Genomic DNA, 16,565 nt, shown 5'->3' with positions numbered 1-16,565 from the left:
ATCTCATTATCTTTGTTATAGTTCAGAGCGTAATTGTCCCTACGATGTATAAGCTTTTATCTATAAACTTAGTTTAATTTTATTAATAGATTATAGCTTGTCGCTCACGTAAATTACAAAGGGATATAAAATTTGGGTTTATTCTTTTCCGGCTGGTGATAAAATCGAAATTTTTATTCATCTTTAAACGAGATGATCATCTCAAAACACGAGAATATTAGGTTTTTACCCACATTAACGTGGCAACGCAACAATAAAACTCTGTGTAGTAACAAATTGTCGGAGTTTTATTGTTGCCAGCGGTCGTTGATTGTTATTGCGAACGGTTGGATTTTTAGTTCGTGCTGTCAGAATTTTCTCGTTTCGAGTGTTTTTCTCAGTTTCGTTTCGTTTACGTCGATTTTATCGGTAAGTATAGACTACGATGTTTCTAATTTTACGTATTTTTGAACATTCTTAAGCCGAATATCACAATTAGTGGCAATGATTTTCCGACCAATCTCTATTTCCATAACAATTGATCGGTCTCGAAACGAATTATATATCGAACATTAAAATTACTATATTTAACAGAGATTTTATTATAATGTTCATTTGTGACTTTTTGTTTATATGTTTAAAATGATTTTTTTCATTAGAAATCTTACAATTTACATAAAATGAAATTAACAAAACCAATGATTTTCATAATAGTCGTTTGTTTCTTTTGCAGAATGGATAATTTCAAGGAATTAAAGAAGTGGCGCACTTCGGCAGATGGTGAGAAGGAAGAAGGCTCGTCGTCGTCTTCCGCTTCGTTTCCAGTGATTCGGGTGCTCCCGAAAGATGTCGAGGAGAGCGGAGAGTGCACCAAACGGGTGGTTGTCATTACTCCCGACGATAGCGCCTCGACTGTGGTCGACTACCTGGGACTGCGGTACCCGGAAGTTGCAGAATGGACGGTGGAGTGTCGAGGGGAGTCCAAAGTGATGGTCGAAACATCCGTCAAGCAGAAGAAACCTTGGTGGAAAAGGCTCTTCTTCTGCTGCGTAAAATGAAAATTTTCTCTTCCGAGGTCACTTTTCACCGGATATGACTCTGCTACCCGAATACGACTTTGTCACCCGGAAATGACGTTTCACCCGGCTACGACTTAATTTACTGGACTTGACATTTCATCCCGGATTGGTTTTTTTTCGCTTTGAATTGACGGACAGACATTTCTGCACTGGTTTTGTTCAACTTCGATTAGATTAAAGTCCATAGAACAACGACAGTCTGATTATCTGCAATGTGACAAGCAAAACATAAAACAAAACATTATGTTACCAGTTTAAAGACTCTGTTAATCGTCTATAAACGGACAAGGCAACTTATACTGTACGGACATTCAAACTGTATTTAAACCGGTGTTCGACTGTCATTGTGGTCAGTATACGTCCGAACCAGAATTAAAATTACTTCAACAATTAAATTTGTACATCGAATTGTCTGAAGTGTATTTAAACTTTCATATTTAATAAACTTTAATGTGAAATTTAATTTTTAAGATTGCATATTTATCAAAATAAATATTAAAGTTGCACAATTTTAGATTTATTGAAACGTTTCTACTTTTATCAATATTTATTTCCGACCCTGTCGTCGTTNTTTTCCCAATATCCAAAATTCAAAAACATTCCCAATATCCAAATTTATATTTTTAATAAGATAAATACAGCCGTGTAAGAAATTTCCAAATGTAACAGATTTTTTTATCTCATGGTGATAAATTATCAAAAATAATAAATCGATTATAAAAGTCTATCTTCCCAAAATCGTTTTTATGTCTTGCTGCAAACCCAATTTGTCTACATAATGTGAAAGCTTGCAAATGATCATTGATTCTACTGGGTGTATTTATACTTAAATTTAACAGAAATCTATAAAAATATAATTTTTTACAAATTAAAAGACAAAGTCGTTAGAACGACTTTGTCTTTTAATTTGTAAAAAATAATTTATTCATTTGACGGAAACTCAAAAATATAATTTTTAAAATTTATATTGTAATTGAATTGAAACGAAACCTGTGTTTTTTTAAAATTAGTTACTAAAATGAATTAAAAGAAAAAGATAATAAAGTTTAAGAATTTAACTCAAATTGTACAGTAGCAATAATCATAATAATAATAATAATAATAATAAAATAGTGCCTTTTTTCAAATCAAATTTATACTGCTGATCAAACCAACTCATTAAACTTTGAATTACTATATGTTTTATACTAAACCATAATTTCTTTGAAATAATATTTATTTAAGTGATAAACTCTAAAGATATTAAATTTATGAAATGAAACTCTGATTATATGTCAACAAACTTTAAGAATAAATTTTACAACAATAAGGCAATTTATTTTAAAAACAACTTAAGTAAATAAGTTAACTAAAAACATAATAAAATTGTAACACTATCTGTATTAGTTATATATTAAAGTATGTACAATTACATTAGTTTTAAATATATTTTAATTAATTTCTATACATTTAAATTTATATTAACGAGTATTTATTTAAATATAATAAAGAAAGAGTTTAAAGAATATTAGACTCCAATAAAACGAACCTCTGATTGTAATTCCTTAATATTTTGTTTTTTATATGATAGATATAAATTCTACAAAATAATTGCCGAATTCTTATGTCTAACTGTTAATTTTTTTTTAAAATAATAGATTCATTATAAAAATGAATTTTGCTGAACTTTTGTTGCTGAAACCCTTCAGTTTTGCCGATTTTAAATTATTCATATTTCAGAAATAAGTTATATAGTATCTTGTAAAACCTATCACTTCGTGCCTACTCCCTAAAATTTTGTTTCCCATATGGTAGATATAAACCATGCAAATAATTGTCAAAACTCGCTAATTTTTTGTCTAACTGTTAAATTTCTTAAAAAATAGACTCATTATAAAAATTAGTTTTACTAAACTCTTTAGAATGTTCTGTTAAAAACCTAAACTCCCAGAACAATGCTTTAAACAGATATTTTCATTATGAACCGCAAATGCCTCGAAATCAATGTTAAGAGATTATCGGCATTTACAAAAACCAGCAGAAGATGTAAAATGTCATTTAACCTTAGGCGATCTTCTTATTAGTGATAGTCATTTAAATAAATATTGTACACATTATATATCAGAGTCTAATGGTTTCATTAGTAAGATTTATTTTAGATGTAATTTTTCAATATCTTCTTTATCTGCGGGTATATTTATCAATGAAACATTAGCATTTTCTGTTAAAAATGAGGAAGAATATAACCTTTTAGTCATAAATGAAACTATTCCATTCAATATAAGAAATATAATTGCAGTTAAAACTATAGAAAAAAATCCGTTCAAAAAGGAAATCATTCAAAAACCTTTAAGATATTTTATTTCATTATTTATAATTTATACTGATTAATTGTTTTCCTATATAAATGGAGACATTGAAAAAACTAAATCATATTGATAAACTTCAAAATACTCCAACAAAGAAATTAAACGAGTTACAAATTGATTACGAATATCCAATTGATTATATTAAAACAATATCCACTCGCTTTGATGATAAAAAATTAGTAGTTCTTAGGGATAGAAAATTGAATGAATTTCAAGTTTTTCTTCCCGATCAATTCAATAAAAAATTAGAGAATGAAGATTTATATGAGATGAGTAATTTTAAATTTGTATACAGGGGTATGAGAGATTGTGGGAATATGTATAAAGCTCATATTATTGAGTTTGTTTGACTTTTTTTATGTTTACTTTTTTTGTAATAAATCACTTTAAATAAATAACACTAGAAATCAACGAGATTTCATCAGTTTTAATTTTTGTTTAAATTCAGTGAATTTTACTATTAATTTTGAATAAATTTATTTAATTTTTAAGACTAAATTTTTGTGGCAGAACAGACATTATTATACTACTACTTTGCCAAGCTCTTGCATTTCGAATGGGTAGATCGATGGATTGCCGCATCATTAATGAAACTTGTGAAGCTATTTGGCCATTTAGCAATATTTGGCACGCGTTGGCAAAAAATTACAGAAAAAAAAATTGCCAATTTCGCTATCGAATTTGAAAAAAGATGGAACTTTGCTCATTGTGTTAGTGCAACGATTGTGGTGATGTAAAAATTTCTGTAAAGCAGCCAGTGTTTTTCAATATAAAATTTCGACCGGTTGTCGTTTAAACAAATTTACTCTACGCTGCTCGGGTTGACACATTATCGATGAACTGGCCACGTGTGGAAGAGCCAAAAGCAAAATTACTTTCACATACGTAATGCTTAGCACGCGCTGCGATCATCTTTCCGTAAGAGAGTTTTTTATTGTTGCGCAAAAAATAAATGTTGAGAATAGATTTTCCACGAGTGTTGGAGCGATTTCAATTAAAGCGAAGTTAATTTCAGATATTTCGAAAGAGAAAAGATGAATTTCTATCGTAAGTTAATATAATTATACAATAAAAATATAGTTTAACTCTTTTTTAATGTATTCGCAATAGAAACAAAAACGTAAAATTAACAGTCATTTTCTAGCAGATATTTCAAAATTTTCATACAAATGTTATACGATCATAGCGAATACATTCTGTACAGTACGTTGAATCCAGACGACTCCAGAGAAATCTAATATCAATTAATCACATTAATAAACAAAAGTAATTGTAATTGTTTTCGCGTTTTGTTTTTTGTTTTACGTTCAAAAATATCTTGGAATATTTCTAAATTTTTATAATTTAGTAATTACATTGAAAATATCTCCGATTAAATTAGTCATTAGAAAATCGTGCATTTAGCACGAATTTCATAACAGAAAGAAGCAGTAAAAGCTATCAGTTAACAAGCACCAAGCACACTTTCGTACGTAACTTTAATTCTCTAAATACTTTCTAAACAGCAACTCTCTGCAGTCAATTTCTGCTGGAGACAATTCGAACGATAAACGTATTAACGTATTTTCTGCAAATGAATAACAATTTATTATTTCATTTTTTCATCTTTTTCAAAAACTTAAATATTCCATTTCATGAGTCTTAGAATTGAGTTATAGTATTACTTGTGTCGATAGAAAAGTTTCCGGAGGTGCCGAAATGTCACTATCCCAGATTTGGTTGGATTTGAACAGTCAAATAACTTTTCAGACTGTGAAGAACATTTAATTGAAGCAGAGCGTTAGTAAAGCCTTTTCTATGTGATCAAAATGACAATATCTATTTTAATATTTGAAGACAAGTTTGCCGAAACAGGAATCGCCATTTTTACTTCTGCGTTCTGGACAATACATTTCCGGCGACCGACCTTCCTTTCTAGGCTACTAGCCCCCAAAAAGTTTAAAAAAGTCCTTTTAAAAACACAAAGATTTTCTAATATCGGAACTGGTGTTATACGAACGTCTTTCTTGTTACTATGTGTACCTCCTCGGAGGTGTTTCGGCCTTTTATCCACAAGAAGTGAGCGCTAGAAAATGCAAATTTAAAAGGTCCCTGGTGACAATATTCCAGTCATAATTCGTAATTTTTCCGTCGATGATTTTTTCGTTTATTTCCCTTATGACTGTAAAATATTGTCACCAGAAGGAACCTTTTTAATCAGCGAACATCTCTTCAAATATTAAGAAATAAAAACGAAACATCGGACGAAAAAATTACGACAATGTTCATGTTTTCGTGCAATGAAAATATACTTCAAAGTCGCATGATATTTCTACCTACGATCACTCCGTTTTTAATAAATAGTGTCACACAATATCCGAACATTTTTCTTATTTACTAGTAACTTATTTGTTTTCTTATTTTTATTCCATAAAGGTGGTTTCACTTTAATAATTGAAAACTTTTGTTAATACACATTTTGCATTTTATATAAAAATTTAATTTTGTGTGTTTGTTGACATTACTAACGCTTGAGTATCCGAAAATCAGACCCATCATAAAATATACTTACTGAAATAATAATACAGTTAAATAGATCATAGTTTGAAGTTTCTTACATGATTTACGATACACCCTTTCTTTTTTTAGAGCATTTGCCCTTTTTTTCATGGTTTGCAGCGCTGCTGATTCCTATATATCTATTTAATCAAATGCAAAAAAAAAAAAAATTAAACATAAAAAAAAATCAAAATCCTAAGTGAGTTAAAAGTTTTCTTTGAAGCTTATTTATGTATATATTCCTTGCAGTTAACAGTTTTGACACTTACCATATACATTTCTCAAACTCTACATCGCGAGCACGAATCAATAGTTTTGAATTGTGTCGATTGCGACTAATGAGAAGAACAACCTGAGATATCTCGGGCAAGTTACATAGCGTTACGAATATTTTTTGAAATTTTGGAATGTTTTTTTAGGTCCCCAAATTTCTTCAAAATTTTTTACCGCGCTAAAAAATTTTATCGCGATTTTAAAAAAGCTTTAATGACACGCGCTTCACGCTTTATTGCTTTTTAAGACAGGCTGAGGCATCGCGACTTTCTGAATTATGTCTTTCGCTGGCAGTACGATTTGTAACCAAGATGGCGATTTATAATTAGAACCTAGCCAACTCGAAATTAAAGTGTTTTTGACAACAGACTTTCCTCTAGTTTTTCCTTGAATAGGGACAGTTTACATAGTTCACATTCGTAAATAAACGTTGAATTTAGGCTTTATACATTAGAAAAAGTTTAATTTTAAAATTTACGTGGGTAATTGAAGTACTGTATATTAGACATAAGAATTGTTTTGTTGACAATAAGTTAATTTTCAATACACTTTTTAATTATAGAATAAAGTAGAAATGGGTTTTGAAAAGTTTCGTGGTACTTACCCCGGACGGGATCCCTTAATGGACAGTTTGAGAAAGTTATTTTCTTTGCGCACAATGAGAACACATCCAGAGGTATGTATTTTAGTTTATTTATAAGATAATAATTGAAAAGTAACTTGCTACATTTTAAAATATTTATTAAACTCGATATTTATTCCTAAACATTTTTAAATGATCCAAGTAAAAAGAAAACGAGAATACTTTTTTTACTTGTCGTTAGAATGTATTAAAGTTATTTGCAGAAAATCGTTAAATTATGATAAACATATAAATATGTATTTAATAACTATATTAAACCATGCTTTTCACAATGCAGTCATAAAAGTAATTGTAAATAATCACATTGTGCAAGTGATGGGCAATCGATGCTCTTTTCTCTTATCAATTAATAGTATTTGGGACTTTTTAATATTAGTAACCGACGTTAATACTTTTTATTTTTCTAACACAAACTGGTAATAAACAATTAAATTTTAATTCGTATCGTAGTAACTCGTTAATGCTGTATTTCCTATATGATTAATTAGAGAAATATTTATGACAAATTGCTTGAATAAAAAGTAAATGACTTGTTTGATTTTTTACAGCTTGTTCCATTGGTTTTTATTACAGCAGCCGCTACGACTGGAATGGTCTCTTCGGTTTTATATCATTTATTTTACAACTTAGATGCAAGGTATGTGACGTTTCATAAAATGTCAAATTTTTACATTAAATGAATTGAACGTTTGTCTTTTAAATATACGAAATGTTTATTAGGTTAAATATATATATTTTTTATTCTTATGTCTTAATTTATATTTACTTTTGGCATTGATAATTAGAAATGTGTAGAATTATAAATTAAATAACGTATTTATTGTAATATAAAATTACAGATTTGTAAAAGGAGGCTATCCGAGATGGGAATTGGTGGATCCCGAGAAACCACAGAAGGTAGGATTTTAATATGGATTTTTATTTGTATTAATAAGTTTTATTTATTAACTGTATCAAAAGCAGTTTATTTAGAAAAGTCCTGTTATAGAAATAACAGGACTTTTCCTGTATAATAGCTACTTTATATATATTTAATATCAATTCTCTATTAAAAAAGTCATAGTTTCAAATACCACTTTTAGAGTATAAATTAGATTAACACGATAATTAGAAGATTGTAAGACCTACAATTTTCCTGTTGAAAAAATAATACGAATGAAAAAAGTGAATTAAAAATGTGAAAATTGTATTATTATTAAACAGATATTACGAACAAAATGACTTTTTAAAACTATCGAAAAATAAATTTTAATTAAACATATGTTTTGCAGCTGATTACGATCAAGCAAAAATGGGAACGAAATCCCCAATTGGATGAACTTCGCAAGATTATTGGGCCTTACAAACCAAAATAATTACATTGAAACAAATTAGAAATTTGTCAATTTTATCGACATTTGTTCGACTTATTTTGTACAGTTTTATCTGAATTTTCAACTGAATAATAAACATGTGATATTTTAATGCTTAAAAAATGTATGTAATAAATTAAATGTTTTGAATGTAAGTTTCTGAACTAATTATTAAATCGGATTTTTCAAGAATCATTTAAAATGAGTCTATAATACTATTATAGCTTTAAATGGTAAATGAAAATTACTATAAAAATAATAAATTATAATCACAAAAAATAATTTAAACATACATAAATTGTATTTAAAATGTACTATATTTCCTTATTTACTGTATTGCAATATACTAGAAATTGTATGTTAAGCATGACGAAATATTTTTTATGAAAATCTAGAGATTTAAAATTATGAAGAAATTGAAAACTACCTGCTAATATTTATTTTTTCAAATAAAGCAGTCCGCTGTTTGTTGTAACATAAAGAGCAACGAAAGAAAATTTCACTTGGAGAGGATAAAAATAGTAGAAGTTTTAGAGATTTCACTTGCATGCACATAAATAGATGATGTCCTTTAAATTAAAATAATATTAAAATTTTTTAAATAAAATTTCTTTATCCACTACATTTTAAGTAAACACTCCATTGGAAAGATGGCGAATTTTTTTGAACTCGTGTGACCTGCTTGCAATTATCAAGTCTTAGAGGAAAAATAACACGATTGTGTTGCCTAATTTTTTCTTATCTTTCTATATCGATTGTTCTGTACAGATTATTGAATATTTTGTTGCAGTTTGTAATTTTATTTTCATCTAAACACATTTGATCTAATTATATTTATAAAACACAAATATACAATAATATTTACATGTTTCATTTTCGAAAAAATCTTAAAAGAAAAATAAATCAATATGTTTTATTTGCAGATTTTATAATGTAAATTAATTAATATGTAGTCTTCTGTACTAATCCGAATGCTTTTAATATGCCGTTAGTGTGATCGTTACAAAAAAGTTGAATTTGCATAAATTTCAGCTTGCGTTATTCTGAACAACAACATTTGTCCGGATGCAATTTTATCCTAAGAAGCGATAAAAGCGAGGGATAGGACCCCGCCAACTTTGACCTATCCACTCACAAGTTTCGCCAGCACCTCACTGATGACGAGAAAGGCTTAAGTTTAAAATTTGAGCTCTCTAGACCCAGTGGTGTTCTTTGTCTAGTACCATCTGCACCGCCAAATGAATGAGAAAGAGAAAAGTTACGGCTTTTATGCAGATCTTTGCACTTTTCAACTGCTTATATTTCGGCAACTCCTCTATAGAATAGCCTGAAATTTTGCACGTTACCTAAGAAAAGAAGTATCTTTCGAACGAAATATTCACATTTACTACAGACGCTTAAAAGACGGAGAAATCGGCAATTTTGATTTCTGTATCAGTGAATTTTCCACTTGGCGCTGTGACTGCGTTACAGCAGAACGGCCTTTTTGCTACGGAATTGACTAATTCGGCGCCGTAAATGCGCGACAGCAGTTTTGTTTGTGAATTCCCGAACAAACACCTATTATATTGTCAAATTCATCGTATACTATTTAATTACTTTATCGTCCGTTTTTATATTAAAAATATTCACGTTATTGTAAACCTAAACGACGACAGGGTCGGAAATAAATATTGATAAAAGTAGAAACGTTTCAATAAATCTAAAATTGTGCAACTTTAATATTTATTTTGATAAATATGCAATCTTAAAAATTAAATTTCACATTAAAGTTTATTAAATATGAAAGTTTAAATACACTTCAGACAATTCGATGTACAAATTTAATTGTTGAAGTAATTTTAATTCTGGTTCGGACGTATACTGACCACAATGACAGTCGAACACCGGTTTAAATACAGTTTGAATGTCCGTACAGTATAAGTTGCCTTGTCCGTTTATAGACGATTAACAGAGTCTTTAAACTGGTAACATAATGTTTTGTTTTATGTTTTGCTTGTCACATTGCAGATAATCAGACTGTCGTTGTTCTATGGACTTTAATCTAATCGAAGTTGAACAAAACCAGTGCAGAAATGTCTGTCCGTCAATTCAAAGCGAAAAAAAACCAATCCGGGATGAAATGTCAAGTCCAGTAAATTAAGTCGTAGCCGGGTGAAACGTCATTTCCGGGTGACAAAGTCGTATTCGGGTAGCAGAGTCATATCCGGTGAAAAGTGACCTCGGAAGAGAAAATTTTCATTTTACGCAGCAGAAGAAGAGCCTTTTCCACCAAGGTTTCTTCTGCTTGACGGATGTTTCGACCATCACTTTGGACTCCCCTCGACACTCCACCGTCCATTCTGCAACTTCCGGGTACCGCAGTCCCAGGTAGTCGACCACAGTCGAGGCGCTATCGTCGGGAGTAATGACAACCACCCGTTTGGTGCACTCTCCGCTCTCCTCGACATCTTTCGGGAGCACCCGAATCACTGGAAACGAAGCGGAAGACGACGACGAGCCTTCTTCCTTCTCACCATCTGCCGAAGTGCGCCACTTCTTTAATTCCTTGAAATTATCCATTCTGCAAAAGAAACAAACGACTATTATGAAAATCATTGGTTTTGTTAATTTCATTTTATGTAAATTGTAAGATTTCTAATGAAAAAAATCATTTTAAACATATAAACAAAAAGTCACAAATGAACATTATAATAAAATCTCTGTTAAATATAGTAATTTTAATGTTCGATATATAATTCGTTTCGTCTCTGTCAAGACCGATCAATTGTTATGGAAATAGAGATTGGTCGGAAAATCATTGCCACTAATTGTGATATTCGGCTTAACAATGTTCAAAAATACGTAAAATTAGAAACATCGTAGTCCATACTTACCGATAAAATCGACGCAAACGAAACGAAACTGAGAAAAACACTCGAAAAGAGAAAATCTTGACAGCACGAACTAAAAATCCAACCGTTCGCAATAACAATCAACGACCGCTCGCAACAATAAAACTCCGACAATTTGTTAGTACACTGAGTTTTATTGTTGAGTTGCCACGTTAATGTGGGTAAAAACCTAATATTCTCGTGTTTTGAGATGATCATCTCGTTTAAAATTGAATAAAAATTTCGATTTTATCACCACCCGTAAAAAAAATAAACTTCGAATATAGTAACTTTAAATTTTATATCCCTTTGCCCTTTGTAATTTACGTCAGCGACAAGCTATAATATATTAATAAAATTAAAGTTTTCTTAAATTAAGTGTCCGAAGTTTATAGATAAAAGCTTATACATCGTAGGGACAATTACGCTCTGAACTATAACAAAGATAATGAGATCTATTGAGTGATTGATATATTTTTTTTACATTAAGAGAGAATTATAAATCTCATTCTAGATGTGTGAAGCCATTTGTTAGACAAAATAGAAGAGGAAATAACTTACACTAGAAATTCGATTTGTAATGCAAGTTGCTCCCGGGCTTCTGACAGTCAGAATCGTAACGTGAAGAATAGCTGATGACTCCATTANCGAACATCTCTTCAAATATTAAAAATTAAAAAGAACCATCGGACGAAAAAATTACGACAATGTTCATGTTTTCGTGCAATGAAAATATACTTCAAAGTCGCATGATATTTCTACCTACGATCACTCCGTTTTTAATAAATAGTGTCACACAATATCCGAACATTTTTCTTATTTACTAGTAACTTATTTGTTTTCTTATTTTTACTCCATAAAGGTGGTTTCACTTTGATAATTGGAAACTTTTGTTAATACACATTTTGCATTTTATATAAAAATTTAATTTTGTGTGTTTGTTGACATTACTAACGCTTGAGTATCCGAAAATCAGACCCATCATAAAATATACTTACTGAAATAATAATACAGTTAAATAGATCATAGTTTGAAGTTTCTTACATGATTTACGATACACCCTTTCTTTTTTTAGAGCATTTGCCCTTTTTTTCATGGTTTGCAGCGCTGCTGATTCCTATATATCTATTTAATCAAATGCAAAAAAAAAAAAAATTAAACATAAAAAAAAATCAAAATCCTAAGTGAGTTAAAAGTTTTCTTTGAAGCTTATTTATGTATATATTCCTTGCAGTTAACAGTTTTGACACTTACCATATACATTTCTCAAACTCTACATCGCGAGCACGAATCAATAGTTTTGAATTGTGTCGATTGCGACTAATGAGAAGAACAACCTGAGATATCTCGGGCAAGTTACATAGCGTTACGAATATTTTTTGAAATTTTGAAATGTTTTTTTAGGTCCCCAAATTTCTTCAAAATTTTTTACCGCGCGAAAAAATTTTATCGCGATTTAAAAAAGCTTTAATGACACGCGCTTCACGCTTTATTGCTTTTTAAGACAGGCTGAGGCATCGCGACTTTCTGAATTATGTCTTTCGCTGGCAGTACGATTTGTAACCAAGATGGCGATTTATAATTAGAACCTAGCCAACTCGAAATTAAAGTGTTTTTGACAACAGACTTTCCTCTAATTTTTCCTTGAATAGGAACAGTTTACATAGTTCAGATTCGTAAATAAACGTTGAATTTAGGCTTTTTACATTATAAAAAGTTTAATTTTAAAATTTACGTAGGTAATTGAAGTATATTAAACATAAGAATTGTTTTGTTGACGATAAGATAATTTCCAATACACTTTTTAATTATAGAATAAAGTAGAAATGGGTTTCGAAAAGTTTCGTGGTACTTACCCCGGACGGGATTCCTTAATGGACAGTTTGAGAAAGTTATTTTCTTTGCGCACAATGAGAACACATCCAGAGGTATGTATTTTAGTTTATTTATAAGATAATAATTGAAAAGTAACTTGCTACATTTTAAAATATTTATTAAACTCGATATTTATTCCTAAACATTTTTAAATGATCCAAGTAAAAAGAAAACGAGAATACTTTTTTTACTTGTCGTTAGAATGTATTAAAGTTATTTGCAGAAAATCGTTAAATTATGATAAACATATAAATATGTATTTAATAACTATATTAAACCATGCTTTTCACAATGCAGTCATAAAAGTAATTGTAAATAATCACATTGTGCAAGTGATGGGCAATCGATGCTCTTTTCTCTTATCAATTAATAGTATTTGGGACTTTTTAATATTAGTAACCGACGTTAATACTTTTTATTTTTCTAACACAAACTGGTAATAAACAATTAAATTTTAATTCGTATCGTAGTAACTCGTTAATGCTGTATTTCCTATATGATTAATTAGAGAAATATTTATGACAAATTGCTTGAATAAAAAGTAAATGACTTGTTTGATTTTTTACAGCTTGTTCCATTGGTTTTTATTACAGCAGCCGCTACGACTGGAATGGTCTCTTCGGTTTTATATCATTTATTTTACAACTTAGATGCAAGGTATGTGACGTTTCATAAAATGTCAAATTTTTACATTAAATGAATTGAACGTTTGTCTTTTAAATATACGAAATGTTTATTAGGTTAAATATATATATTTTTTATTCTTATGTCTTAATTTATATTTACTTTTGGCATTGATAATTAGAAATGTGTAGAATTATAAATTAAATAACGTATTTATTGTAATATAAAATTACAGATTTGTAAAAGGAGGCTATCCGAGATGGGAATTGGTGGATCCCGAGAAACCACAGAAGGTAGGATTTTAATATGGATTTTTATTTGTATTAATAAGTTTTATTTATTAACTGTATCAAAAGCAGTTTATTTAGAAAAGTCCTGTTATAGAAATAACAGGACTTTTCCTGTATAATAGCTACTTTATATATATTTAATATCAATTCTCTATTAAAAAAGTCATAGTTTCAAATACCACTTTTAGAGTATAAATTAGATTAACACGATAATTAGAAGATTGTAAGACCTACAATTTTCCTGTTGAAAAAATAATACGAATGAAAAAAGTGAATTAAAAATGTGAAAATTGTATTATTATTAAACAGATATTACGAACAAAATGACTTTTTAAAACTATCGAAAAATAAATTTTAATTAAACATATGTTTTGCAGCTGATTACGATCAAGCAAAAATGGGAACGAAATCCCCAATTGGATGAACTTCGCAAGATTATTGGGCCTTACAAACCAAAATAATTACATTGAAACAAATTAGAAATTTGTCAATTTTATCGACATTTGTTCGACTTATTTTGTACAGTTTTATCTGAATTTTCAACTGAATAATAAACATGTGATATTTTAATGCTTAAAAAATGTATGTAATAAATTAAATGTTTTGAATGTAAGTTTCTGAACTAATTATTAAATCGGATTTTTCAAGAATCATTTAAAATGAGTCTATAATACTATTATAGCTTTAAATGGTAAATGAAAATTACTATAAAAATAATAAATTATAATCACAAAAAATAATTTAAACATACATAAATTGTATTTAAAATGTACTATATTTCCTTATTTACTGTATTGCAATATACTAGAAATTGTATGTTAAGCATGACGAAATATTTTTTATGAAAATCTAGAGATTTAAAATTATGAAGAAATTGAAAACTACCTGCTAATATTTATTTTTTCAAATAAAGCAGTCCGCTGTTTGTTGTAACATAAAGAGCAACGAAAGAAAATTTCACTTGGAGAGGATAAAAATAGTAGAAGTTTTAGAGATTTCACTTGCATGCACATAAATAGATGATGTCCTTTAAATTAAAATAATATAAAAATCTTAAAAGAAAAATAAATCAATATGTTTTATTTGCAGATTTTATAATGTAAATTAATTAATATGTAGTCTTCTGTACTAATCCGAATGCTTTTAATATGCCGTTAGTGTGATCGTTACAAAAAAGTTGAATTTGCATAAATTTCAGCTTGCGTTATTCTGAACAACAACATTTGTCCGGATGCAATTTTATCCTAAGAAGCGATAAAAGCGAGGGATAGGACCCCGCCAACTTTGACCTATCCACTCACAAGTTTCGCCAGCACCTCACTGATGACGAGAAAGGCTTAAGTTTAAAATTTGAGCTCTCTAGACCCAGTGGTGTTCTTTGTCTAGTACCATCTGCACCGCCAAATGAATGAGAAAGAGAAAAGTTACGGCTTTTATGCAGATCTTTGCACTTTTCAACTGCTTATATTTCGGCAACTCCTCTATAGAATAGCCTGAAATTTTGCACGTTACCTAAGAAAAGAAGTATCTTTCGAACGAAATATTCACATTTACTACAGACGCTTAAAAGACGGAGAAATCGGCAATTTTGATTTCTGTATCAGTGAATTTTCCACTTGGCGCTGTGACTGCGTTACAGCAGAACGGCCTTTTTGCTACGGAATTGACTAATTCGGCGCCGTAAATGCGCGACAGCAGTTTTGTTTGTGAATTCCCGAACAAACACCTATTATATTGTCAAATTCATCGTATACTATTTAATTACTTTATCGTCCGTTTTTATATTAAAAATATTCACGTTATTGTAAACCTAAACGACGACAGGGTCGGAAATAAATATTGATAAAAGTAGAAACGTTTCAATAAATCTAAAATTGTGCAACTTTAATATTTATTTTGATAAATATGCAATCTTAAAAATTAAATTTCACATTAAAGTTTATTAAATATGAAAGTTTAAATACACTTCAGACAATTCGATGTACAAATTTAATTGTTGAAGTAATTTTAATTCTGGTTCGGACGTATACTGACCACAATGACAGTCGAACACCGGTTTAAATACAGTTTGAATGTCCGTACAGTATAAGTTGCCTTGTCCGTTTATAGACGATTAACAGAGTCTTTAAACTGGTAACATAATGTTTTGTTTTATGTTTTGCTTGTCACATTGCAGATAATCAGACTGTCGTTGTTCTATGGACTTTAATCTAATCGAAGTTGAACAAAACCAGTGCAGAAATGTCTGTCCGTCAATTCAAAGCGAAAAAAAACCAATCCGGGATGAAATGTCAAGTCCAGTAAATTAAGTCGTAGCCGGGTGAAACGTCATTTCCGGGTGACAAAGTCGTATTCGGGTGGCAGAGTCATATCCGGTGAAAAGTGGACGTGGGTGAAAGTGACCTCGGAAGAGAAAATTTTCATTTTACGCAGCAGAAGAAGAGCCTTTTCCACCAAGGTTTCTTCTGCTTGACGGATGTTTCGACGATCACTTTGGACTCCCCTCGACACTCCACCGTCCATTCTGCAACTTCCGGGTACCGCAGTCCCAGGTAGTCGACCACAGTCGAGGCGCTATCGTCGGGAGTAATGACAACCACCCGTTTGGTGCACTCTCCGCTCTCCTCGACATCTTTCGGGAGCACCCGAATCACTGGAAACGAAGCGGAAGACGACGACGAGCCTTCTTCC

General features: G+C 30.1%; 1 protein-coding gene across 2 annotated transcripts; it reads left to right on the top strand.

Moving 5' to 3' along the window:
* The first annotated feature begins 4,354 nt into the window (after positions 1-4,354).
* LOC111632780 (normal mucosa of esophagus-specific gene 1 protein-like) lies at positions 4,355-14,431 on the top strand. Of its 2 annotated transcripts, none has more exons than XM_023377301.1 (5): positions 4,355-4,453; positions 12,900-13,013; positions 13,529-13,617; positions 13,820-13,877; positions 14,252-14,431. In XM_023377301.1, the coding sequence occupies exons 2-5, from the start codon at positions 12,912-12,914 to the stop codon at positions 14,333-14,335; spliced, it is 333 nt and encodes a 110-aa protein (XP_023233069.1). In that variant the 5' UTR covers positions 4,355-4,453; positions 12,900-12,911; the 3' UTR covers positions 14,336-14,431. The 2 variants fall into 2 exon arrangements, with proteins under 2 accessions (XP_023233069.1, XP_023233070.1); XM_023377302.1 differs by lacking the exons at positions 12,900-13,013; positions 13,529-13,617; positions 13,820-13,877; positions 14,252-14,431 and adding exons at positions 6,780-6,893; positions 7,409-7,497; positions 7,700-7,757; positions 8,132-8,311 and having other exon boundaries at positions 4,390-4,453.
* Positions 14,432-16,565: the final 2,134 nt, after the last annotated feature.

The sequence above is a fragment of the Centruroides sculpturatus genome, unplaced genomic scaffold (genome assembly GCF_000671375.1).
Source record: "Centruroides sculpturatus isolate CEXI.00-Female unplaced genomic scaffold, Cexi_2.0 scaffold782, whole genome shotgun sequence".
In the NCBI taxonomy this organism is placed as follows: domain Eukaryota; kingdom Metazoa; phylum Arthropoda; class Arachnida; order Scorpiones; family Buthidae; genus Centruroides; species Centruroides sculpturatus.
The sequence above is the reverse complement of the archived record's forward strand: the minus strand, read 5'-3'. Positions and strand labels throughout refer to the sequence as shown.

Bases quoted from the DNA above. Each gene is read 5' to 3' on its own strand.
- LOC111632780 (XM_023377301.1), top strand. From the start codon at position 12,912: ATGGGTTTCGAAAAGTTTCGTGGTACTTACCCCGGACGGGATTCCTTA. The intron at 13,618-13,819 runs GTATGTGACGTT...ATAAAATTACAG, and splicing joins TTTTACAACTTAGATGCAAG to ATTTGTAAAAGGAGGCTATC. The intron at 13,878-14,251 runs GTAGGATTTTAA...TATGTTTTGCAG, and splicing joins ATCCCGAGAAACCACAGAAG to CTGATTACGATCAAGCAAAA.